At 44.3% G+C, this 27341-nt stretch overlaps 1 protein-coding gene across 3 annotated transcripts in view; it reads right to left on the reverse strand.

The window, feature by feature from the left end:
• Positions 1 to 3372: 3372 nt before the first annotated feature.
• Positions 3373 to 27341, reverse strand: part of IFT80 (intraflagellar transport 80) — a 176815-nt gene continuing 152846 nt past the window's right edge. For 2 of the 3 annotated variants that reach the window (XM_030215942.1, XM_030215945.1), the window contains exons 17-20: positions 26893 to 26982; positions 26541 to 26713; positions 25083 to 25206; positions 12012 to 14770 (exon numbers count right to left, since the gene is read on the reverse strand). In XM_030215942.1, the coding sequence (XP_030071802.1) occupies positions 14651 to 14770; positions 25083 to 25206; positions 26541 to 26713; positions 26893 to 26982 (507 nt within the window). In that variant the 3' untranslated portion in view covers positions 12012 to 14650. Of the gene's footprint in view, positions 7736 to 12011; positions 14771 to 25082; positions 25207 to 26540; positions 26714 to 26892; positions 26983 to 27341 lie in introns of those variants that run through there. The other variant, XM_030215943.1, reaches the window with a different exon arrangement.

The following is a 27341-nucleotide window of genomic DNA, read 5'->3' on the forward strand; positions in this document are numbered from 1 at the left end:
ACGCTTACCAGAAGCATAGGGACCAGTCTTCCTTCCCCCGAAAAATCTTCTACCTGTAGAGGTAGAGGCTGAAGGCTGCCGGCGGGAGAACTTGTCGAATGCGGTGTCCCGCTGGTGGAGAGACTCTACCACCTGCTCGACTTTTTCCCCAAAAATGTTGTCCGCACGGCAAGGCGAGTCCGCAATCCGCTGCTGGAGTCTATTCTCCAGGTCAGCGGCACGCAGCCATGAGAGCCTGCGCATCACCACACCTTGAGCAGCGGCCCTGGACGCAACATCAAAAGTGTCATAAACTCCTCTGGCCAGGAATTTTCTGCACGCCTTCAGCTGCCTGACCACCTCCTGAAAAGGCTTGGCTTGCTCAGGGGGAAGAGCATCAACCAAGCCCGCCAACTGCCGCACATTGTTCCGCATGTGTATGCTCGTGTAGAGCTGGTAAGACTGGATCTTGGCCACGAGCATAGAAGAATGGTAGGCCTTCCTCCCAAAGGAGTCTAAGGTTCTAGGGTCTTTGCCCGGGGGCGCCGAAGCATGCTCCCTAGAACTCTTAGCTTTCTTTAGGGCCAAATCCACAACTCCAGAGTCATGAGGCAACTGAGTGCGCATCAGCTCTGGGTCCCCATGGATCCGGTACTGGGACTCGATCTTCTTGGGAATGTGGGGATTACTTAATGGCTTGGTCCAGTTCGCAAGCAATGTCTTTTTCAGGACATGGTGCAAGGGAACAGTGGACGCTTCCTTAGGTGGAGAAGGATAGTCCAGGAGCTCAAACATTTCAGCCCTGGGCTCGTCCTCCACAACCACCGGGAAGGGGATGGCCGTAGACATCTCCCGGACAAAGGAAGCGAAAAACAGACTCTCAGGAGGAGAAAGCTGCCTTTCAGGAGAGGGGAAAAATCTCGACCGAGGCCAAACTAGGCCTACCCCGACAACGAAAGAAAACTTACGGGGCAAAAGTTGAGAAAATTACGGGAAGGGCAGAAAACCCGAAAGGGTCTTCTGGAACACTTCCGGAGCGCTTCCCGAACTTTTTTAAAGAAAAACACGTCGAAAAGGACGCGCGAGGTCGACTCTCTGGGGCACGAACGGCGTAACACGACCGTACCGAGCGCGGACGAAAGAAGACTGGCCGGCTCGAGCCGGTTTCAGGCGGGAAGACGGCCGCGCATGCGCGGTGCGCATGGGCGCGCGAGGACTAGCAAAGGCCTTTGCTAGTAAACTTTCCGATGGAGGGGGCTGCCGAGGACGTCAACCCATCAGTGAGAACAAGCAGCCTGCTTGTCCTCGGAGAATAGGTATGTACTACTATGATGTAACTATGTACCAAATTTTTCCATATACCCAATTTTGAAAGTGAGGTAAGACATCAAATAGGGTAGCGCCCAAGAGAGAGTGGAAGGAAACTCCTTCTCTGTACATTAGAAAGGAGCAAAGGAATTATAAGGATACAACAAGAAAGCAAAGGAAAACAGTAAAAACACAAACAAACAAACAAAACAATGGGACCTCTGTGAAACAGAGCTGCTGCTGAACACTTATATCCAACAAGCAAAAAGGAAAAATACTCCCGTAAAAATGTCAAGCAAAGAAAAGGAATGGAAGGTGCCAAACACCACAACCAGGATGTCATACATAGGCTCAGTTTATTAGCAAATCATCTTCAGAGAACAAAGTCCAATATCCATAAAAACAAGAAAGGTAGTGTACAGTGGGTACTCCAAAATGTATATATAAATGACCCATTCAGTAGATGAAGGAAAAAAAAAGACAGGGGGCTTTGATGGGGGCTGGTTGGTGAGATGCTTCCTGCACCTGTTCAAAGCCTTCTAGACTAATCTAACCAATGAGCTGACACATTCTGTATATGGTGCTGTACAATGATATTTATTTATTTATTACATTTGTACCCCGCGCTTTCCCACACATGGCAGGCTCATCACATCACCCACATGTGGGATTGTTTACCCTGCTTGTTTCTCAGTAGTACATTATATAGTATCGACTAGTAAGCTCATATATATCACCTGCACATAATAGCTTGTACTGTTAATTTATCTGTCTCATTTTGGATTTCTGTGCTATTATTACTGGGTAGTACTACCTAGTGCTCTTAACTATGCATTACACCACTTCACAAAGTAACGACAGGAATCACTTGCATAATGACAGATGGTTGAAGTTTCCAGTCTGAATAAATAACGCTACACACAACTTAACAGCATTACCACTGGAAAACATTTTGCATTAAACATGAGCGTAGTCTATTCTGTTCCATTTAAGTTTACATAAACTAATGGACATTTGCATCATGTTCAGAGAGGTTCCTTCTCATTCTGGATGACTTAACATGGTACACAACCCTGTACAAAAATGACAGATATTATTATGTTTACATTTGCTAGAATAAACTGATGCAGGACTTGTTTCATTTAACCAGGTTACTTATGCAAAGTTCTTCAAAGAGCAAGATTAGAAAATTTGAGGCATTGTTCTAGCACATCCTGACTTTAGGAAGAGATTTCAAAGATTCTGGAGAACGTTTTAAACTAGAGCTGTACCCAACAGCATACTTTACTATTCAGCTGAATACGAATGATTCGGCCGAATGTGAATACCAAATACAAATAATGGGCATTGATCTTTAACATAGAAGAAGAAACATGAAATCAGAGATCGTGTTTATTTCAGTAGGATTTAGCATAGTAGAGCCCTGAATTATTCGTATTTGAATTTAAATTACTATTCGGCCAAATACGAATATTCAGTACCACATCAAATATAAATATTCGGTACAAAGCTATGAACTGAATATCTGAAAGTTCATGAAGATGGTTAAAATGTAGCATACATAAGAGAGAAATGGTACGAACAGCTGCTTTATTAAAATAACATTTAATATATGAAAAGGGAAATTGAAGCAACGAAATTGAGAAACATGCACACAATTTTGACTATTAGTCTGGCTGATTTTATAATTCTGCCAAGGCAGCTCAATGCATAAATACGTATAAAATTTCTTATACGGCATTCAAGTTTGACCAAATCTGAATGAATGAATGAAAAGAGAAATGTATTTCCAAATGATTAGCAGTCAAGAAGAGATTTGGAAGCTGTACTGGAATGGATTCTTTGTAAATGTGATATATCTCTTTTACCACACCAACATACAAATAAGATTTAGTTCATATACTTTCAAACCCATATAAGTTCCAAAACTCTCATGCACAACTAAGTTTGAAAAGAATCCAATAAGACATGCATTAAATACTGAAACTACTCAAAGAATTTATCTTCTTTTTATTATCTGAATTATGTAAAGAAACACATCAAATAATATAAAATGTATTTTATTTGAAATAACTGGTAATAAAATTAAGAAATATTAAGATTTTTATTGCCATCAAAAAGATTTACAAATATCAAACACAAAATTTAAAAAATATGATCCAAATCTGAATAAGAAATATTACATACAATTTCACTTAGATTCCTCTGCAGTCTGTAACATACAAGTAGTCCACTTTTCATGTAACTTGGGTAGTTATTAAGGTGCATTACAGCAATAACACAAGTCATTTGCCCTTTATTAAGTGGCAATAATGTGAGTTATATTACTGTAATGCATATTAATTTAAGTTACTATGAAATACACTATAATAAGATGCACAGCATGCAAAACACCTCATTATTATAAAATTATAATAAGGTAGCTTGTGCTGAAAACTGAAAACTGCGTTATTCCTGGAAAAATAAAGCCAGCTCAAAGCTGGAGTTATTTCTCTGCCTGGGAGCACCAAGCCTCTAACCAATGCTCCTAGGCTGCATCTTAAAGGGGACAGGCATTAAAAGAGTCTTCTCCCCCTTTCCATCCAAAGACAGTCATCCTCCAATATGCACCAACACCCCACCCCACTCCACTCTAAGGCCTATCTGTTCAAACCCCTGGTGCCTAGGAATTCCAAAGCATGAGTGATCGCCAGTCGCTCCTGCCCCTCCTAAAAATGGGTTCAAAATGGTGCTGGTGACCCCTAGTGGTAGTCTTGAGGAACCACTATTAAGAGTCAAGCTGATGTTTAAGGGTGTCCGGCACCATTTAAACCCTGTACTAGAAGGACAGAAGCAACTGGCAATCACTCCTGTTAATGCCTGACCCCTTTAATATGTGGCCAGGAAGCACTGGTCCTCGGGTTAGTGCCCCTATACTCCCGGGCAGTATGAATAATGCAGCTTATCAGGTTAATTGCAAGATGTGTAATTCATGTACCACAGGAGTGACTAACCCTGTAGTAAGGAGCAAAGGAGGGCCACAAAATAAAATCCTAAGATTAACTGACTAAAAATACAAGACAGAGATGCTAGAAACATAGATATGTCAGAAAAATGTTAAACAATTACATTTAATCAATTATGAGGTGAAAAACCTTTAATAAATAGATAACAAATTTATATAAAATAAATGTCTTCAATGTATAAAAATGTGTAGACCAAGTAGCAAAAAGAGAGGGTCCAAAAAGGAAGATAGACAGAACACAGGAAAAAAAAGCACAAAAGGCCTTCAGGAATGGAAGAATCAGGTCCTTTAATCAAAAGACCTGACACAGGCTATGTTTCAGCACTCATGCATCTGTGTCAGGGGTCAAATGGAGATAAACTCTCTCAAAACTGTAAACAGAATAGCTTAGATGCTATAAAGAAGAAATAAAAACCACGTCTCAAACAAACTTGTCTTCTGTAGTCAATGTCTAGCATCTAAGCTATTCTATTTACAGTTCTGTTTGAGAGAGTTTATAGGCGCATGAGCACCAAAACACAGCCCATGTCGGGTCTTTTGATTAAAGGACTCTTAATTGTTCAATTCCTGAAGGCCTTTTTGTGCTTGTTTACTGTGTTATAAAAATGTGTAAACATATAACTGTATATTGTAGTCTATACAAGCACAGGATATGAATTAAAAATCAATAAAAGTACCATAGCCCATATGTTGGCTAATTGCCTGAAACCGGTGTGCAAGTTGATATTATAGAATTTTCAGTGTGGGTCAATGAACATTATGATCCTAAAGGGAAAGTGTATAGTTACACCTAAATGCTGTGCTATTGACCATATGTGGTCTTGCCTAATACACTAAAAGATTAATTTGATAACATTTTAATCTTAATCCAACTATTACAAAGCCTTCAGGTGTCAAATAGTTTTAAAATCTAATTTGTTATTCCCTTATTCAGTATCTAATACTGCTAAAATACTATTAAAGTCTGTAATCTAGAAAAGTGAATATAAACAAAGATGAACTAATACCCTATATGAAATACTGAGGTTTATGACAAATTATACATGAATCTTAATATCTTTATTTAGTATTTTTCCTCCAACATAAATTTCAATGTTTTTCCATTCAGTAGTACAAAAATAAAATATTAATTTTTATCCATTAAAATAAATAAATAAGGATAGGCTAGCACAAACCTAGAAAAATATTTCATTTCATGAAAACAAATCTTTTAATTTTACAAATCTAAAGAGACTTCAACATCATTCGAGGTGATAGAATCTGAAATCTCCTTAGACGTGATAGTTCTCATACATGCAGCAGCCTATTTACTAGAACCCAGTAAGATTTTGCAGTTACTAAAAGTTAATGGCCAATTTTAACATAACCGCAAAACTTGTATCAGCAGTTGGGGGCATTCTCAACAATCTACCATTCAGTTAATGCAGAGAAAAGTTCTTTACCATACGTTAACTGTATGGTGGTGTTAACTGTGGTGGTGTTAACTGTGCCACATTATCTGTCACATTTATGGTTGAGGCATAGTCAATACCTCCTCATTAACTGTAAGGTTCATTCTATGCTCATTCCCACTTTCTTCTGTGTTGGGAAGCTAGTGTGGAAATTAGCGCACATTAACTGCCAAGGTACCATGTTAACTGTTAGGACAAGCTTACAAGGCTTAGTAAATAGACTTTGCAGTTCACTGCTCTAGATGAAAATGATACGTCACTCCAAATTTACCACCAATTTACTGAGTATTTCCTATCTTTCCAATAAAAACACTTCTATTTGTGTGTTGGCTTAGCTAAATTGGAAAGTACTATAACCTTTTGCCCATTATGGTAAATTAGGTTTCAACACCTTACCCTTCTTTCTTGCTAGTTTTCTTTCCTTCAGTCCCTCCAGACCATTCTAGACGCTTAGGTATATGCTCTTCTGCCAGCAGGTGGAGACACAGAATTAATGAATTACCACTAAGTGATCCAATAGAAGGTATGTGGAGTCACATAAAGTACAAATTCACAATATACTCCACCATCTAGTTGAACAAAATATTTTTCTTCACACAGGTACTATTAAAAGTGCATTATCTATATGTAATATTAAAAATGGAAGGGAAAAGCCTCAAACTGCTCCAATTTAAATTCAGTGAGCTCAAAGTCTTATCATCGACATACAAAACCTTCAAAAGCAGACCTGTGGTTGCAGTTATAATGTACTCTGTCTTCAACATTTTATTAACTTATCTTAGACTACACAGGGCTTCAAATAAATACAAAAAAATGCTGACTTGAAGCCCTGTGTAGTCTAAGTTAATAAAATATTGAAGATAAAGTACATTTTAACTGCAACCACAGGTCTACTTTGAAAGGCCCAAAAGCTGCATCTTGTTTGGCCTGCACATCTAACCTGAAGTACTTCACAAAAGAATGCAATGTCATCTAAGTGGCTGGTCTGCAAATTTCTTGAGGTGGAATAAGATTGTGTTCCATCCATGAGGATGCCTAAGCTTGAGCTGAATGAACCTTAAGAATAGAAGGAATTGGTCTGCATGACAAAATATTAGTGGAAGAATTGCCTATTTAAATCTAAGAAGCCACTGCAGCTTTTGAAGTTGCTTCACCTTTCCTAGGACCACCAAAGAGGACAAACAACCCATCTGATCTCCTGAACTCACTGGTTCTTGACAAGTAACAATGGAGTGACCATCCAACATGACAATGTCCATGCCTATCGCCATCACTTGATTGTGTACAGACCGGAAAAGAAACAGGTTGATTAAGGTGATTGTCTACAGACTGGCAAAGAAATGGATTGATTAAGATGAAATAGAATAACCACCTTAGGAAGAAAGGAAGGAACCAGCTGGAAAACCACTTTCTCTTACAAAAACACTATTGGCTCCCATTATCTGCAACTCTGAAATTCTTCTCACCGAATGCATCACCTTCAGAAGCACAGTCTTCAAACTAAGATCCTTAAGAGCAGAGTTTCTTTTTATTTTCAGTTTTACAACTTTTTATTGAACATTTCCAAGAGACAATACACAATGCAATATCAAAAAGAAAACTGAAAAATATCCGCTGCCCCCCCCCCCCCAGCTCAAATGCCCAATGATCAAACCTCTATAACAACACAACAAGTGGTATCAACAGGGATCCTAGTGGTTAGTCACTGTTGCTAGCAAAGAAGTGGCCTGCACATGTCAAACACTGTATATGTCCCACACATGAGGAAAAGGGCAAATCCGAACCAGACGGCCATCAGACGGGACATCTGATACATATAGTCCAATCTCTGCAACACTTGATCCTCAACCGGAAGTGTAGACTTGTTCCAAAGGGCAGCCAAAGCAATCCTGCTAACCGTAAACAAGGACGCTGCCAATTTATGAAATTCCGGCTTAACTCATACTAGCCTGAAGTTCAATAGACAGCAGGCCATCCTGAAAGAATAACGAATCTGCAAGACACGATTAAAGCAGGTCCAATACTTTTGCACTAGAGGACAAGTCCACCATATATGAAAAAAGTTCCCAGGGGAGCCACAGCCACGCCAACAATGCCCCTAACCCATTTTATATATACACCAGCCTCAATGGGGTATAATAACACCTATAGAAAACTTTGTATCCATTTTCCATCGTAGGCATTGCCAAGGACACCTTCAACAATTTCCGAAACCTCCTTTCCCACTATTGTAGAGTGTTGGATTCTCTCAAGTCAGCCTCCCATCGTGCTTTACACTGAGACAGAGGAGTGGTAAACATTAGCAACGTCTGGTACAAACTTGAGATACACCCCTTCCCACCCTACCCTCTCCCCTCACAGCATGCTCCAGGTGAGTCTCTTCTAGGATCAACCCCTCTCGTGCCTTTCTCTGTACATAATCCCAAATTTGTCATTAGACTCAGGCAGGTCATACTCTTCTTAAAGGTCCTGAAAAGAGACAAACTCCCCTGCTTCCCACAGTTGGCCCAAGGAGCGCAGTCCCTGACGCGCTCAATGCCCAAACACTGGATTCACCTGGCCAGCCTGAAATCCCAGGCATATAAAATAGCTGTTTATAAGTAGTAGTGCCTATCTGGGAAAAACTGTTTGTGCACCTGGTGCCAAATCCTGAGGGGGTGCCCAAGTATAGTTGGGTGTGGAAAACAAACCCCTCAACCTCCCCTCAGACAACCAGGGGGTGCCTATAAATAGTCCCCAAAAAAAGACTGTTAAATTTGAATCCAGGGTTTAGCAGAGGTGCCCCCCACCCATTCAATGATGATGCAAAGTTGTGCTGCAGTGTGATAGTGCTGAAAATGAGGGACTCCCATAACACCCCGAATAGATGACTCACATAAAACTGACCGTCTCACCCTAGGTGGTATTTTCTGCCAGATAAAGTGAAACACCCTACGATTCAACCTAGTTATAAAACCCTTGGGCAGTGAAATTGGTAATGCCATAAAAAGATAAAGCAACTTAGGCAACAAGGTCATTTTGACTACCTGAACTCGTCCAAATCAGGAAATAGTCAACCCATCCCAGCGATTAAGATCATTCATCAAAGACAGAAGTTTGGTGGGGTTGATGGCATCATAGAGAGTAGACTAGTGGGCCATAAGACAAACCCCTAAAACCTTAATAGAATAGGGTTCCCAGTGAAAGGGGAATTGATTTTGCAAGTGGGAGGCCAGGGAGGCAGGAACTGTCATGTTCAAAATCTCCGATTTTGACATATTCGCTTTGAAATCCGAAACTGCCCTATAGTCCTGCAACTGGCATGAAACCTGAGGTTCTCAGTGTCAACAGCATGTCATCAGCAAACAAAATCTTGTGAACCTGACCCCCACAATCTATCTCCCAAATCCAATCGTACATGAGAGATCAGAGGCTCCATTGCAAGTGCTAAAAGTAAAGGGGAGAGTGAGTGCACAACCCTGATGAGTCCCTCTATGCAACTCAAAAGGTGTTGTATAACCTCCATTGATCTTAAGACAGGCCAACAGGTGATTATAAAGCAGATGTACTCAGGCCAAATATCGACCCTCAATCCCCACCCACTGGAGGACTGCAAACAGAAAGGGCCACTGCACCCTGTCAAAAGCCTTTCCAGCATCAACTGAAAGCAGTAGTGCAGGGGCCCTATCTTGGTGAGCTTGTTGAATTAAATGGAGAGCACGCCTAATGTTGTTAAAAGTTTGCCATCCCATTATGAAGCCTGCTTGATCCGGATGCACTACCTTGGGCATTACTTGTAAACAGTCCACCAGGATTTTAGTAAAGATTTTATAGTTCCCCCCTAGCAGGGAAATTGGACGATAGGAACTACAGTATATAAGATCTTCTGCTGGTTTGGGTGACTGCAGTCAAACACCATGAATGGGGCAACGTCATATCAGCCTGGAAGGAATTAAAAACCTGAAGGAGAACTGGTGCAAGATGTTTCCCAAAACACTTATAAAATTTATTGGTAAACCCATCGAGGGCCTTGCCATTAGGAAGATCATATATAGCTTGTGAGATCTCCTGCGGCATCATTCGAGGTAGTTGTATTCCCTCTAGATATTGCTGTATCACAGCTGAAGGAGGCATCTATTCTGGGCCTATAAAGGTCTTCATAACAGACCAAGATCTCAATACCACTGTCTCATCAGCCAATTTGGAACTACAAGCACCACTAGACCCCGATGATCTTTTTCTGAATGACCCTTCCTAACAAGGGCCAGGATGGGAACATGTAAAAGAGACCTGACATGGACCACAGCTGAACACAACTGAAAAACCTGGCAGCTTTTGCATTTTGAAAGGTGGCCTTGAGATCCATGACTGATTGACCCCCAACACTGGACTATGCAGTCGAAGACTTCCTCTGCCAGATTCCACTCACCGGGATCCAAGGCATTTCTGCTTTGAAAATCTGCTTGAACATTTTCTACTCCCACTATGTGAGATGCAGATAGAGCTAACAGGTGCCTCTTCACCCAGCACATCACCAGGTTCATCTCCTGAGCTACCAGCTGAATCTTTGTTCTTCCTTGGAGAATGACATATGGCACCACTGTTGCACTGTCTGAAAACACTTGCACCACTTTGACCCAAAGAAGCAACTGAAACTTTAGCAGTGCTAAATGAATAGCTCTTTTAGATGATTGCTCAGGGACAGTGGTCAATGATGGAAAGATTGCGCCCCCTATGAGAATTACCGGAGTGTGGATCCCCAAGGCCTCATTGCTGCATACAAGCAGCTCCTAAAACACCTCACCTGGATACCTGATGACCTCTGCGACCACCACAAAAAAGACTGACCTCTGCCTGGCTCTTCTATATGGTCTGTATTTTCTAGAGTGTCTAAAATATCCCCTGGAGCATGCTCCCCAAGAGGAAGAATGTCCCCAGTCTTCCAAGAGTCTTGGCATTTGATATCATCCAGACTCTTCATCAACTTCTCCAAAGAGATTACTAAGCCAGCCTTGGATGCTGACCAATTTCTGAGCCAGTAAAACCTTCTTCTCATCATTGACAATGTGATACCTTTGGCAGAAGTACATTCTAAGTCATAGTGTCCACCAGGCAAGTAGAACCCATATCCAACCAATCCATCACTAAACCCTGTCTGCTGAATCCTGTGGTAACTGCTCTAATGACCTAAAAGAAGTCCTAGCCATGTAACGACCACACTCAGCCGCAAGCAAGGCTAGGGAAGAGACCTCATAAGCTTGCTTTAAAATAGCATCCATGTGACAATCCTGAGGATCTTTCAATGCAGCATCACATTCTACTGGAATTATCATCTTTTTAGTGACTGCTGAAACTTTAGAGAGGTCCCATCATTCTCTTTCCTCAGGTACAACAGGCTAGAGCTTAGCCATAGAGTGACCGACTCTAAACTCTGCATTTGGGACATTCTGTTCTGCACAAATCATTTCCTGAATGGCAGGGTAAACCAGGAAAGCTTTAGTGCAGGTCCTAATCTCTACCCTGCCAAAGAGGGTGTCTATTTTTAGTGGAGTCCACGAGCTTTTCCTCAGCAATCTGTAAAGTTTTGAGGGCCTAAATAATCAATGTGGGTAACTCATTCTGCTGGGAAAGCCTGGCTCTTCTCCCAAACCTTTAATACATAGGGTGACTGACTATACACTCATTCTCCACTTGGACTAGCTTGCAATATACACTGTAATTTAGATCAGTTCCTTATATCTTGTTTAACCGTACAAAGAACTTGCCTATAGTTTAGCCACCCATCTAGTTATCCCAACTGACTCTACACCACGCATCTTGTCCCCATCTATATATCTGCACTCAGCCCCTTAGCTATATGGTAAGCTGTAAGGTAGAAAACCAATAGTATCGTAGCCATGTTATTTGAATATTCTAATGTATATTTTTGTACCTGTTTCATGGTAGTCCTATTATTAGGTTTCATTTTCTGTTTTCAAGTTTACTTCATTTATTGCAGTGGCTCCCAAACCTGGTCCTGGAGGCGCCCCAGTCAGTCAGGGTTTTGGGATATCCACAATGAAATATTCATGAGAGACATTTGCATGCACTGCCTCTACTACATGCAAATCTCTCTCATGAATAGTCGTTGTGGATATCCCAAAAACCTGACTGGCTGGGGTGACTCCAGGATCAGGTTTGAGAACCACTGATTTATTGTATTTATGTTTATACTTGGTCATTTTACTATGCTGTTAAACTGTACCTGCTGTACACCACCTTGGGTGAATCTCTTCATAAAGGTGGTTAATAAATCCCAATAGATAGATAAATAAATAAATAAATAAATAATTACAGAGTAATCCTCTCCAGGGGAGTACTGCTTCCTCGTTTAACCAATCTCCACTAGGTCTCTTTGAACATCTAAAGGGTCTTCCCCCTCTCCCAAACTGGGAGAGTCCCCTGAGACCTCAGAGCCCAGGTACCAGTCTTGATTTCTTTGTTGGGACCTGAGCCTCAGAAATCAATAGTATGGCAGGGTCCCCAAACTGCACCACTTCCCTCTTCAAACAAAATGCGTAGTGCAAAAGCAATATAAATTCAGGGAAAAATCTCTAAGAAAGCCCGACCATCAATAACATTTGTACCCCTCGACCTCATCGGGAGAACAAATAGGCTTTCAGCTGTACTATGACCCATCCACCATAAAGGGGAAGAAAACATGGAGGATGAACTCCTAGCATAATTGGAACAGAAAGTGTTAGACACTCTGGCAGCCTGCTGAGAGCTGCAGTTACAATGCCGCCCGTGCTCTGGTATAGGCCCCAAAAAACAGCTCAAATTAACACAGCTAAGGCTGCTGCAGCACACCTGGACACACAACTGATATTGGGTGAAGCAAACACTCTTTCCCCTGGAATCTTTCTTTCCCCCGGAGTCCCAAGAAAGCCTGAATAGGGCAGCAGAGGGAAGGTAATCTAACCAGACTCATGCAGAAATAAATAACCCTCTTTACTTTTTTTTAATGTCTGTTGAAGGGACTCCCAACAACAAAGGAAATCAAGGACCTCTTCCCAGAACTGGAGAGGAGAACCAAGGCAGAACACAACACCTCTCAAAAAAACGGGTGTGGGCAGGGAGGCTAGGAATCCCAGATGTAACACCCAAGGCACCCAAAAACAAATCACTGAAAATTCTAAATGTGCCTTAGACTCTAAAACGCTCATCCTTTAATTGACTACAGAATATGTAACCTATCAACTGCTGGAGATTGAGAATATACTAGCTGTTTCTAGGCAACACAGAATACTATATATATATTGATAACATAATCCATTAGTTCTCTCTTGGCAGGAGAGCATATACCCAAGCATCTGGAGGGGTGATAGGGAAATAAATTGTTACTAAGCTTAAGTACAAAATGTAAAATCCAGTGCAAGGATAGGATGTCTGCTGAGAGTGGCTCTATTTTTGTGTCACTGCTTGGCTTCTGTACTAGTAGGTTAATATAACTAGCAACTACCTCTTTAGGTGTGTCATTTGGCCTGAGGCAATACAGAAAAACTGAAAGCTATTTAGGTCTAGGTACATGATTCCAAGCATGAATCAAAGTTACTGAAGATGTAGCTTACAATTCAAGCATGATGTAAGCCAAAAAGAAGAATGTAAAATTTCACAGAGGAAAAGGAAGACCTATCTAAATAGCTCTAATGAGTTCAAGCAAATCTGAAACATCATTATGTCATCAGATCCCTGCTGAGGAAATCATCCTTCTACAAGTGTCTGTGCAGACCAGCCATGCAGTGAAAAACCCTATTATTTTTAAATGATGACCATGTCCGTCCTTTCTTCTGTAACTGACGGCTGGGATGTATCCTTGGAAGTGTGGGTCACAGCAGATAAACAGACTGGACAGGGCAGACAGTATTTTTCTGCTGCCATCTACTGTATTACTATGCAGCCTTTAAGATCAACATGGTACAATGACTGATAATGAAGAAAAAGAAGATGCCAAAAGTCTGACATTTCATTGTGGGTTTATCTAGTTTGAAAACTGTGATGGGAGTCATTCAAAGAAACTTTATATGTGATATGGAGACCAGAAAAGAAAAAAAATTATGTCTAATGTAGTTAAATTTGAGGTGAATATGAGGAGTGTTAAAATTAGTTTCTCAATGTGAATAAAAGGACAGATGAAATTTACATATTAAGGGTTGGATTTGCTGAAAGGCACTACTGAGTGATATTTACTGTAGGTCCCATCTTATGCAATGGAACCTATTTACCAATAATGAATGGTAATGGCGTTAGTGAGTGCGAATGCAGTAGTGCACTTTAGTAAATCGAGCCTTACGAGCTTTAATTGGGACATCAATAATGACAGAATTAATGATTTTTCCTAATGTGAAATCCCTAGTAGGGGTGTGACAAAGCTACTCAGGTCAAACAGTATTTAACTGAACAGAATGTTAACACCATTTATTATTCTTTTTTCCATTTAATATAAAAGAATGGCTCTCCTAAAATGTATTAATTATTTGACTAAAGTAGAGTAGACATTGCTCTAACTATGGAGCAGTTCAGTGGCAGCCACAAAACTTCATTGGTTTAATTTGCTTTTGAAGTATGGCTAACAGAAGCTGGATAGGAAACTGTATAGGTAAATACACATTTAAATACTAATCTCCACTATGGTCATCTGAAATTACACAATGGCTGCAATATTTACCTGTTATATTTAAACTGGTAGTTACCACAAAAAATGGAAATAATATATAACAGCAGTTAAAAATATTCCTGTGCCTAGCCTTTTTTTTTTTACTCGATCTAAAATCAAATATATTAAAAGAGTTTTCTTTAAATCAGCTGATATTTGATCCCTAGGTTTTACTATTAAAGAATGGGTTTTGAAAAGCAAAAATGGTGGCTACGTACATCGGAATTAGCAGGTTTAGCGTTGTGAAGTTATACTGCTTCTCATTGACAGAGATGAATTAGTTGACATTCGCTCACGTTCTTTAGCAATTTCCATCTCAATTTTGGCCTTAATTTTATCCCATTCCACTTCCACCTGTAGAACAAAACAATAGGTTAATGGTTTATAGTTTATTTAAAAGCTTGATATATCGCTAGTGCAACAAAATTGGTCACAGCAGTTTATAACATACAATTAAAAACAAAGAGAAGAAGAAGAATGTCAGTTCAATTGGACAGAACCATTCCCACAAGGAGTACAAGAGGGGATAAGGATAGGGAATAAAACAGATGTGACAACAGTCTCTGACTGACCGTAAGAATGCATAGCTGTAATTGTTACGACATAGCTTTGAACCGGTTGATTCACTGCAGGTTGTAATATTTTGTGATTATGGGCGCCCTTGTTGAGGATTTTTTTGGGAGCAGTGCAGGTCATGCAAATGAGAACTTTGAATTTAGAAGATTTTGTTCTGGTTCCAAGTGTTTTTTTCCTTCCACACTGTAATAACTGTAATCCCTTCAGGGGTGGTAGGCTCTCTTTAGCAGTCCACAAACAAAGTCCTTCCAGACAACACAGCTTTTAGTTCCAAACAGTTTATTTCCCCTCCTCCACAAAATCTCAGTTCAAGGGGTTAAAGTCCCATTCAGTTTCCAAAATAAAGCAACAAGAAAAAAACTTCCCTTTAAATCCAAGTTCTCCCCCAGTTCAACAGCCTGGGTTTCAGTTTTAAAAGTCTTTCCGCTTGGGTGGTACACCGCCCACAACACAGCTAATTGACTCCCGTGACCACCCACTGCTTTCAGTCCCTGCAACTCTGCCCCAAAGTACAATTACAGTCCATGTCCACTGGTTTCTCCAAACCTGGTGTGTTTGTCTCTCCAGCCTCCCCTTCCTCCAAACACTCCATTAACTCTGCTTCTCTACTAGGCTGTTGGTTGGAGACCTCCTCCCCCTCCCAGATAGTGAATGATACATACCTGTAGCAGGTGTTCTCCGAGGACAGCAGGCTGATTGTTCTCACGACTGGGTGACGTCCGCGGCAGCCCCCACCAACCGGAAGAAGCTTCGCGGGCGGTCCGCACGCGGGGCACGCCCACCGCGCATGCGCGGCCGCCTTCCTGCCCGTGCGCGACCGTTCCCGCCAGTTGAATGACAAGCAAAAGATGAAAACGCAACTCCAAAGGGGAGGAGGGAGGGTAGGTGAGAACAATCAGCCTGCTGTCCTCGGAGAACACCTGCTACAGGTATGTACAATTCACTTTCTCCGAGGACAAGCAGGCTGCTTGTTCTCACGACTGGGGTATCCCTAGCTTTCAGGCTCACTCAAAACAAGAACCCAGGTCAATTGAACCTCGCAACGGCGAGGGTATAACAGAAATTGACCTACGAAGAACAACTAACTGAGAGTGCAGCCTGACCAGAATAAATTCGGGTCCTGGAGGGTGGAGTTGGATTTAAACCCCAAACAGATTCTGCAGCACTGACTGCCCGAACCGACTGTCGCGTCGGGTATCCTGCTGGAGGCAGTAATGTGATGTGAATGTGTGGACAGATGACCACGTCGCAGCCTTGCAAATCTCTTCAATAGTGGCTGATTTCAAGTGGGCCACTGACGCTGCCATGGCTCTAACACTATGAGCCGTGACATGACCCTCAAGAGCCAGCCCAGCCTGGGCGTAAGTGAAGGAAATGCAATCTGCTAGCCAATTGGAGATGGTGCGTTTCCCGACAGCGACCCCTAGCCTGTTAGGGTCGAAAGAAATAAACAATTGGGTGGACTGTCTGTGGGGCTGTGTCCGCTCCAAGTAGAAGGCCAATGCTCTCTTGCAGTCCAATGTGTGCAACTGACGTTCAGCAGGGCGGGTATGCGGCCTGGGGAAGAATGTTGGCAAGACAATTGACTGGTTAAGATGGAACTCCGACACCACCTTCGGCAGGAACTTTGGGTGGGTGCGGAGCACTACTCTGTTGTGATGAAATTTGGTATATGGAGCATGAGCTACTAGGGCTTGAAGCTCACTGACCCTACGAGCTGAAGTAACTGCCACCAAGAAAATGACCTTCCAGGTCAAGTACTTCAGATGGCAGGAATTCAGTGGCTCAAAAGGAGGTTTCATCAGCTGGGTGAGGACGACGTTGAGATCCCATGACACTGCGGGAGGCTTGATAGGGGGCTTTGACAAAAGCAAGCCTCTCATGAATCGAACGACTAAAGGCTCTCCAGAGATGGCTTTACCTTCCACACGATAATGGTAAGCACTAATCGCACTAAGGTGATTCCTTACTGAGTTGGTCTTGAGGCCAGACTCTGATAAGTGCAGAAGGTATTCAAGCAGGTTCTGAGCAGGACAAGAACGAGGTTCTAGGGCCTTGCTCTCACACCAAACGACAAACCTCCTCCACTTGAAAAAGTAACTCTTTTTAGTGGAATCCTTCCTAGAGGCAAGCAAGACACGGGAGACACCCTCATACAGACCCAACGCAGCGAAGTCTACGCCCTCAACATCCAGGCCTTGAGAGCCAGGGACTGAAGGTTGGGGTGCAGCAACGCTCCGTCGTTCTGCGAAATGAGAGTCGGAAAACACTCCAATCTCCACGGTTCTTCGGAGGACAACTCCAGAAGAAGAGGGAACCAGATCTGAAGGGGCCAAAAGGGCGCTATCAGAATCATGGTGCCGTGGTCTTGCTTGAGCTTCAGTAAGGTCTTCCCCACCAAAGGTATGGGAGGATAAGCGTACAGGAGGCCGGTCCCCCAATGGAGGAGAAAGGCATCCGACGCTAGCCTGCCGTGTGCCTGTAGTCTGGAACAGAACAGAGGCAGCTTGTGGTTGGTCTGAGAGGTGAAAAGGTCCACTGAGGGGGTGCCCCACTCTCGGAAGATCTTGCGTACCACTCTGGAATGAAGTGACCACTCGTGTGGTTGCATGACTCTGCTCAGTCTGTCGGCCAGACTGTTGTTTACACCTGCCAGGTATGTGGCTTGGAGGAGCATGCCGAACTGGCAAGCCCAACGTCACATCCCGACGGCTTCCTGACACAAGGGGCGAGATCCGGTGCCCCCCTGCTTGTTGGTGTAATACATCGCAACCTGATTGTCTGTCCGAATTTGGATAATTTGGTAGGACAGCCGATCTCTGAAAGCCTTCAGTGCGTTCCAGACCGCTCGGAGCTCCAGGAGGTTGATCTGCAGATCCTTTTCCTGGAGGGACCACAGACCCTGGGTGTGAAGCCCATCGACATGAGCTCCCCACCCCAGGCGAGATGCATCCATCGTCAGCACTTTCGTGGGCTGCGGAATTTGGAATGGACGTCCCTGGGTCAAATTGGTCCGGATGGTCCACCAGAGCAGTGAAGTGCGGCAACTGGTGGAGAGACGGATGACATCTTCTAGATTCCCGGTGGCCTGAAACCACTGGGAAGCTAGGGTCCACTGAGCAGATCTCATGTGAAGACGAGCCATGGGAGTCACATGAACTGTGGAGGCCATATGACCCAGAAGTCTCAACATCAGCCGAGCTGTGACCTGCTGAGACGCTCTGGCCTGCGAAGCCAGGGACAAGAGGTTGTTGGCCCTCGCTTCGGGAAGGAAGGCCTGAGCCGTCTGGGTATTCAGCAGAACTCCTATGAATTCCAGAGACTGGGTTGGCTGGAGATGGGACTTTGGGTAATTTATCACAAACCCCAGCAGCTCCAGAAGTTGAATAGTGCACTGCATAGACCGGAGGGCTCCCGCCTCCGAGGTGTTCTTGACCAGCCAATCGTCGAGATATGGGAACACGTGCACTCCCAGCTTGCTTAGGTACGCCGCTACCACCACGAGGCACTTTGTAAACACTCGTGGGGCAGAGGCGAGCCCAAAGGGCAGCACACAATACTGAAAGTGCCGTGCGCCCAGGCGGAATCTGAGATACTGTCTGTGAGCTGGCAGTATCGGGATGTGAGTGTATGCGTCCTTTAAATCCAGGGAACATAGCCAATCGTTTTTCTGAATCATTGGCAGAAGGGTGCCCAAGGAATGCATCCTGAACTTTTCTTTGACCAGGAATTTGTTCAGGCCTCTCAGGTCTAGGATGGGACGCATCCCCCCTGTTTTCTTTTCCACAAGGAAGTACCTGGAATAGAATCCCTGCCCTTCCTGCCTGGGTGGTACGGGCTCGACCGCATTGGCGCTGAGACGGGCGGAGAGTTCCTCTGCAAATACCTGCTTGTGATGGGAGCTGAAGGATTGAGCTCCCGGAGGACAATTTGGTGGCAGGGAGGCCAAATTCAGGGCGTATCCGCACCGCACTATTTGGAGAACCCACTGGTCGGAGGTTATGAGAAGCCACCTTTGGTGAAAAAATTTTAACCTCCCTCCGACCGGCAGATCGTCTGGTACGGACACTTTGAGGGCGGCTATGTTCCCGTGGATCCAGTCAAAAGCCCATCCCCAGCTTTTGCTGTGGAGGCGCAGGGGGCTGCTTAGGCGCACGCTGTTGACGAGAACGAGCGCGCTGGGGCTGTCCCTGTGCCTGACGAGGCCTTCGGGCCGGCTGGGTGTACCTACGCTTTGCAAAAGAATAGGGTACAGCCTGCCGGGCCCGGGAAAAACGTCCACCTGCTGAGGTGGATGCTGAAGGCGCCCGGTGGGAGAGCTTGTCGAGGGCGGTTTCCCGCTGATGCAGTTGGTCCACCAGCTGCTCGACCTTCTCACCAAAAATATTATCCCCCCGGCAAGGGACGTCGGCCAGTCTCTGCTGGGTGCGGTTGTCCAGGTCAGAGGCACGCAGCCATGAGAGCCTGCGCATCACTATACCTTGGGCCGCAGCACGAGATGCCACGTCACAGGTGTCATAGATACCCCTGAACAGGAACTTTCTGCACGCCTTCAGCTGCCTGACCACCTCCTGATAAGGCCTGGACTGCTCCTGCGGGAGCTTATCGACCAGGTCCGCCAGTTGCTTCACATTGTTCCGCATGTGGATGCTCGTATAGATCTGGTATGACTGAATGCGGGTCACGAGCATGGAGGATTGGTAGGCCTTCCTCCCAAACGAGTCCAGAGTGCAAGACTCCCGCCCCGGGGGCGCCGAGGCGGTATCCCTCGAACTCCGTGCTCTCTTGAGAGCAGAATCCACGACCGCCGAGTCATGGGGCAATTGGGGCCGCATTAACTCTGGGTCCAAGTGGATTCTGTACTGGGACTCCGCTTTCTTGGGAATGGTGGGATTAGATAGCGGTCTCATCCAGTTCCGAAGCAGTGTCTCTTTGAGGACATTGTGCAACGGCACCGTGGAGGACTCTCTAGGTGGTGATGGATAGTCGAGGACCTCGAGCATCTCAGCCCTCGGCTCATCCACAGAGACCACGGGGAAGGGAATGCAAATAGACATATCCCTTAAAAAGAAGGCAAAGGAGAGGCTCTCAGGGGGTGAGAGCTTCCTCTCCGGTGAAGGCGTAGGGTCAGAGGGAAGGCCCACAGACTCCTCTGAGGAGAAATATCTGGGGTCCTCCTCTTCCCCCCACGAGGCCTCTTCCTCGGTATCGGACATAAGCTCATGTAGCTGAGTCCTTAACCGGGCCCGGCTCGACGTCGAGGCACCGAGGCCTCGGTGTCGTCGAGCGGTGGATTCCCGCGCCGGCGGGGACGAAGCTCCCTCCATCGACGTCGACGGGGACTCCACCTGCGTGGCGGTCGAGACCGGCGCCACAAGCGGCGGTGGTGTCGACGGCCTCGGCACCGGGCTAGAGCTCGCCGGCGCCACAGTCAACGGCACCGAGGGCGCAAGCACCCCCGGCGCCGGCACAGCCTGGCGCATCAGCCCTTCCAGGATCCCCAGAAGGATGGCTCGGAGGCACTCGTCCAGGCCCGCTGCCGGGAAAGACGGGGGGGCCGGTAGAGGCGTCGGTGCCGGAAGCTGCTCGGGTCCAGGAGACCGCACCGAAGTGCTGGGACCCTGACGCGTCGGTACCTCCACAACCGAAGGGGATCTCTCCTCTCGACGCGGACGCTTCGGCATCGACTCCTCGCCGGTACCGAAACCCGGATGCATCGAAGGCGACCGATGACGGTGCTTCTTGGATTTCTTCCGGTGCCCGTCATCGGTGCCTGCAGGGATGGAGGAGGAGGAGGTCGATCCTCCTCGATCTCGAAGAACCGGGTCAGACAGGGTTCGGTCCCGCGGGCCATGGGCCGAGGGAGTGACCGGGGCCGATTGCCCACGCGGCCTCTCACCCCCACCCTCACCGGCGGGCCGGCGGGACCTGTTCTCCTGGGGTCGATGCCATCGGTGCCGATTTCGCAGGCATCGATACCGGTACCGAAGAACCGGCCGTCGAGACCGATGCCGTCGAGGTCGACGTTGAGGGGCCGGCGCAAGTTCCAAAAAGACGGTCCCGCAGAACTTGCCTCGCAACCTGAGTCCGTTTCCGGAGATCAAGACACAAGGAACACGACTTGATATTGTGCTCCGGCCCGAGGCACTGGAGGCACCAAGCGTGGGTGTCGGTCTGCGAGATAGGCCGGCCGCACCGACCACACTTCTTAAATCCACTCGGGACCTTCGAGGACATCGACGGAAAAATCGCGTCAGCGAAGTTAAAGTCGTCGATGGTGGCGGTAAATACACCTCGAAAAACAAATCGACTGTGGCCGCAACGCGACGCCCCCGCTAGAAACGAGGGGAAAAACAAAAGGAGGCGCGTGCTCTTTTTTATATATATATTTTTTTTTTAGGAAAAAGAAAACTGGAGCGCGCGGCAACAGAAATAAAACAAATAATTCGCGAAGAACGCGATGGTTTTCCGGGGCTGACTCAGAGAGAGCGGCGATCGCACGACTCTCTCCAGCACGGAAAAAAAAGGAACTGGCGGGAACGGTCGCGCACGGGCGGGAAGGCGGCCGCGCATGCGCGGTGGGCGTGCCCCGCGTGCGGACCGCCCGCGAAGCTTCTTCCGGTTGGTGGGGGCTGCCGCGGACGTCACCCAGTCGCTCGGAGAAGGAAGAAATCTTGTACTGATTTCTAACCCAAGGGTATTGAGCTTTGTCATCCCTGCTCCCCCTTCTGGCCCTCGCCTGCCATCGCAGCTGCTCTCTCCAGTCCTTTTCCCCCTCCCTTCCACGTGGGGGCCATACCGGGTTTTGGGACCTACCACCCCGATCCCTTCTCTCAGGGCCTTGTGGGGAATGTAGTTTGGCCCCATACCTCCTCCTGAGCTGCTTAGACCCTCCAACCTCCTTACAACACGCGGTGATTTTCTTGGTAGAAGAAGATTATTCCAGTGGAGTTCAGCAAGAGCCGCTTTAAGGAAGTCACTGGCACCACTTAACTGTTTAAAGGTAAGTATTTCCCAGTACAGTTTTTTAAGCATGCTTGTACAGCCCATTGATATTATTTTAATTGGAACCACTTTTATGAATAAAGAACACCCACAACAGACTTTTTAATTAGGATTTTGTATTTGGGGATTTTTTTGAAACAGTTGTTTTTCTCCTTAAATAGGAGTTTTTGGGGTTTTTTTCCCCCATCTGTGAAACCAGGGATAGGAAAAGCACTCCTATAAGGATATTATCTTATGCATCTATAGGGAGATTTGAGGTTTCAGTTTGCAAGTATGTTTATCCTGCGAGTCCTTTGTGGGTGAATTTTCGTTATTTCTCAACAAACCTTTTGACATAATTGGTAGTAATTCTAGCTTGTTGCTCCAGAATTTTTTTAAAATTTAGTTTATTAAAGTCACTGAAAAACACACAAAATAAGCACCCAAAACTGTAGAATATAACAAGTGACCAATTTTGATTTAACACATTATCCCCCAATCCTCAACACCTCCTCACCAATACAACCACCCCTCCTGTCACAGAATAAGTTATCTCAACCTGAGTCAACCACATTGTTTCTTTACGAGACAGCCAAAGCACATACACCCCCCCCCCCACTCCCCAGGCTATATGCTCTGGATTATAGATTCAAAAATGAACTCCAGGCACGATGCGGTAAGAAGTCCAAAAACAAAGACCAAGTCTATTGAAATTGTCTCCAGCCCCTAGAAGATCCCAGTTTGGCATCCAGGCACTCCATTTTCAAAAGGTAGAAAAGCTCATTCTTCCAAAAAGTTGCCGACGGTAACTCCTGTTTGTCACCAATGAAGCAAAAAACATTTCCAGACTACGAAAAAAGCCTTGTGTAATAGTAAATCGGGCCTTTTTCGCAGTCCCAAGGAGACAAAGTTAGAAAATAGTAAAATGTCAGCTTGAATAAGGATGCGCTTACCAATAATAAGGCCAGAAAAAATTCAAAATGTTCCTCCAAAAAGAATGAACTTGCACACAGGTCCAAAACATATGTACCAAAGATGCAGGATTATCCCCACATTTAGGACAAGCAGCTGAGTCCGCTACTTTATCCAGATAAGTATGATTGATAGAAAAGTAAAGTCTCTTAAGAAATTTGTAATGCTGTTCCTGTAATCATACAGACTGGGTGAGCCATTTAAGATGTTTTATCAACAATCTCAATCCATTGCCTGTAACTCTCTCCTCCGGCTGCAATTCCACATTCCACACCGAGGCCAGTTGCTCATAATCCCACTTAGGGCCAAGGCTCCACAAACTGATTTGATAAAAGGCCAAATGAGTCTTCTTAGTGCAAGTAATCATTAACTCCACTAACAAATCCGCTGCATCCTCACTCAAGAAGACCACATCCAATGTGGATAAATAATACTTAATTTGGTTATATTGAAACCATTCCATTGAGTGCAAATAGCCCCCTTGTTGGAACTCTTCAAAAGGTTTAATGGTAACCTTCTCAGTCATCAAGTCTTGAACATAAAGCAATCCCCTGACAGTCCATTGTTTCAGATACAGTTTTGAGAAATCAGGGTCTAAATCCCTATTCTCCTATAATGGGGGCAACGTTGTAGACAAAGAAGAAAGGTTCAATTGCTTACACATCTACCGCAAACCTTGACACACGGATCGCAATAGAGGATGAGATTTTATAACCATAATCCATGAGCGTGTACTCATATGAAGAAAATAAAGTAGGTGAGTTGGGTCCACCAGCTGCCTTTCCAACACCAATGGGGTGAAACGAGTAGTGCCTTTAATCCAGTCTACCAGTTGATGCATAATATATGCCACATTATATCTCCACAAATCAGGTAATGCTAATCCCCTCTGCTCAAAAGACAGGGACAACTGTGTCAACTAAAGTCTTGGTTTCTTATTGTTCCAAAGGAACTTCGTTAAATATTTTGTAAAAGGTCCTCACATCTCTATTTGTCAAATATATAGGGAAAGTTTGCAAACCATACAGCCACCATGGAAAGAGAACCATTTTATAAAGTGCGATCCTACCCTATGAAGGCAAAAGTAATGAGGACTACACCTGTAAAACATCAACTGATTTCTTGAGTAACACATTAATATTTTCAGTATACACATCACTAACATTCTTAGTAATATATACACCTAAATATTTTATTTTAGCATCCACCTGCTTAAGAGGAAAAGGTTCAGATCAAGTATCATAGGAATAAACTCCCAATGGTAGGGTTTCAGATTTATCCAAATTGAGCACCAACCAAGAAACCCGCCCATGGGAGTGCACCAAATGCATGTGGAGCAACGATGACCTTGGATGAGTCAGAACAAAAAGCATATAATCAGCAAAGGCATATATTTTTCACATTCGTGGACACCTGCAAACCCTGAACCTCCAAATCTGCACGAATCGCTATTAATAGGGTCTCCAAAGCTTTTTGTTCAGACTCAGCCAAGGTCGTCGTTGCTCCACCTCCTGCTGGGAACGCCCCGACCCACCCATGCACCTCCCATGGCCAATGCCTCCTTAGGAGATGCGTGCTATAGAATTAGGAGCGCTATTTATAAAATAGGGGCATAGATCAGTTACACATGTAATTCCTAGTTAAGGCCAATTATTGATAGTTATAACCAATTAAGACCCAATTGAGCCAATTAGTTTAGGTGCGCAAGTGACCCTATTCTATAGCTGCGTGCCTAGTTGCGGGCCATTTAAAGAATTAGGGGACTGTTAATATATGGTAAGTGCAAAACCTTACTGCACTGTAGTTAAAGAGCCCAAATATACAGAATAAAAAAGGAAACAAGATCCATGGATTATTAAACAAAGCAAAAACACAGGTGGAAATCTAAGAGAATGAGGGAGCAAATGCATTTGTGGATTTTTGTGACACACTTTCTGCAACAATATAACTTTAAGCATACTTTTATCTTTATGTTGCTTTAGTATGTAGGCAGATCATTTCAAAACAGAAATATGGTATCTGCTACCAGTTACTCCTAGCCAACATATAAGCATCGGTTAGTGAATACAAAGATCACGTGACACCCACAAAAATGGTTACATTTCCACGGAGAGTAATGGGTATCTATACTTACACCTTCTGCATACTGCAAGAATCTTTGGTTGGTTTCCTTTTTACTAAAGTCCTCCAAGTACTTTTGTCGGAAAGCTAAAACTGTGTCGACATGTGTTTTATGTTTCACAGCTAATTCTAGTGCTCTGGAGTAAGACATAAATTGTATTTATAATGAATATATAAACAATAAAAGCAATAAGATCCAACAAGATGCCAGATAATGTAAAAGTAACATTATAAACATAAACATCAGAAAGGGAAACCAGACTCTCTGACATCATCAGGTATCATAAGCGTTTAGAACACAGCAAGAAGCAGGTCTGAAGGGTAACCTAGTGGTCAGTGCAGTGGACTGTTAACCAGGGGATCCAGGTTCAAATCCCACCCCAACTCTCTTTTTTATACCTTTAAATTGTAAGCCCTCCACAGAGATATACCTACTGTACCTAAATATTAAAGACACTAGTAAATCTGAGGGCTATAGAGCAGTGCCGTAGTGAGGGCAGCTGACACCCGGGACGGTTTGCCGCTGCGCACCCCCCCCCCCTGGGGTGCAGCACGGCGCAACACCCCCTCGGTGCACGCACGCACCCCCCCTCGACTCCGCTGGTTCCCTGCTCTCTCTGTCCCGGAACAGGAAGTAACCTGTTCTGGGGCAGAGAAAGCAGTGAACCAGCGGAGTCGACACCCCCACAGCGGCGTGCACCCGGGGCGGACCGCCCTACCTTCCTACGCCACTGCTATAGAGGTGGTGCACATTCAGGTACAGCAGGTATTTCCCTGCACCATTTAAAACAACAGAGTTGCAGTGGAATATGAACCTAGATGCCCTGGATTAAAGTCCACTGAACTGACCGTTAAGTTGCCCCTCTGCTGTGTCAGGGATGCCTGTGTAGCCAATTTTGTACATACGCTGCCAGGCAGACATCTTTGTCCCTGCTTTTTTTGGTGTTCATAATTTGTATATTTTATTTTGGAAAATGGCTGTTTATTTTGGATGTTCTCGTGTATTTTCGAACAGGAAACCCTGACTTTTTCCTGTTTGAAAATGGCTGTGAAATGGACTTTACGAGTGTCCCAATTCTGACTAGAACATTCTTTCAAAAATGCTCCTCATTGTATAACTGGGGTGGGGGTGAGGGGGGGGGGGAGGGTGGAGTTGGAGGGGGAGAAAATGTTAAATATTTTGATGATGAGATTATCACCATGCTTGTACTCCGTTTGTCTTGTTTTCCAATGGTTATATACTGAGATTGTTGACTGTTAATTTTGTTATATCATCAATAAAAAATTGTTGAAACATAAAATAATTCCACTATGTCTATTTTATTGCCTTTATCATTCAGTGTCTTTATTTTATTATTTCTACTTTATCACTTATCAAAAGTCTAAAATTTATTCAGTGCAAAATGGATGAGATACTTTCAGCAAAATCTTTACTACGATCTAAAAGGAGATATTACCATTGTTATATTACCTTTCCCAGTTGTAAAGGTTAATATTGACCTGAATAGCCTGATAAATGAGACCAGCCTGAAGAAGAATTGCTTCAGCATCTTGAATGTTTCCACTGAACAGCAGGATATGAGCAATTTTTGATTCTTTGGATGGCAGATCTTTAATTGAATTGATGTACTGAACTTTATCAATCTATTAAAAAAATACATTTACAGTTCAAGTAAGTTAACAATATTTTTGAAAGGTAGCAAGCAGTTGCTGACATTCGCACAATTGCACATTAGAAACCTCATTGATATTAGAAAAATTCTTGCTCTTTTCCAGCACTCATATTGCTACTGTAGATTAAAAGAACAGCAACTATTACTTACATCACCAATTGCTGCATATGCCACTTCTGCTGTTGTCATGTCCTTATTGGCAACAGCCATGGCAGCAAGGCAAGCCCACAAAGTTTGCTCCTAGGAAGTACAAAACAATAAAACTTAAAAACACATTTAGAACTAGATTCTATACATATATTGTGCCTGAAAAATCAGTGCCTAAAAAATTCTGCCTAGGCACAGTTTATAGAATAGGTCTATCAGCCATACTTGCACCTAACTCTAGGTGCGTCCATTTATGCCAAGTAAAACCTAGTGTAAATACCAGTGCCTAAGTTAGGCGCAGAGCAGGTCTATTCTATAATACTGTGCATAAACATTTGGAACACCCACAACCTGGCCAATCCACGCTGCATGGCCACGCCCCCTTTTTTGGTTGCACACATTAGAATTTACATACGCCACTTTACAGAATACTCTCAGGGGTCCTTTTATCA

Source organism: Microcaecilia unicolor, chromosome 10, assembly GCF_901765095.1.
Source record: "Microcaecilia unicolor chromosome 10, aMicUni1.1, whole genome shotgun sequence".
Lineage (NCBI taxonomy): Eukaryota > Metazoa > Chordata > Amphibia > Gymnophiona > Siphonopidae > Microcaecilia > Microcaecilia unicolor.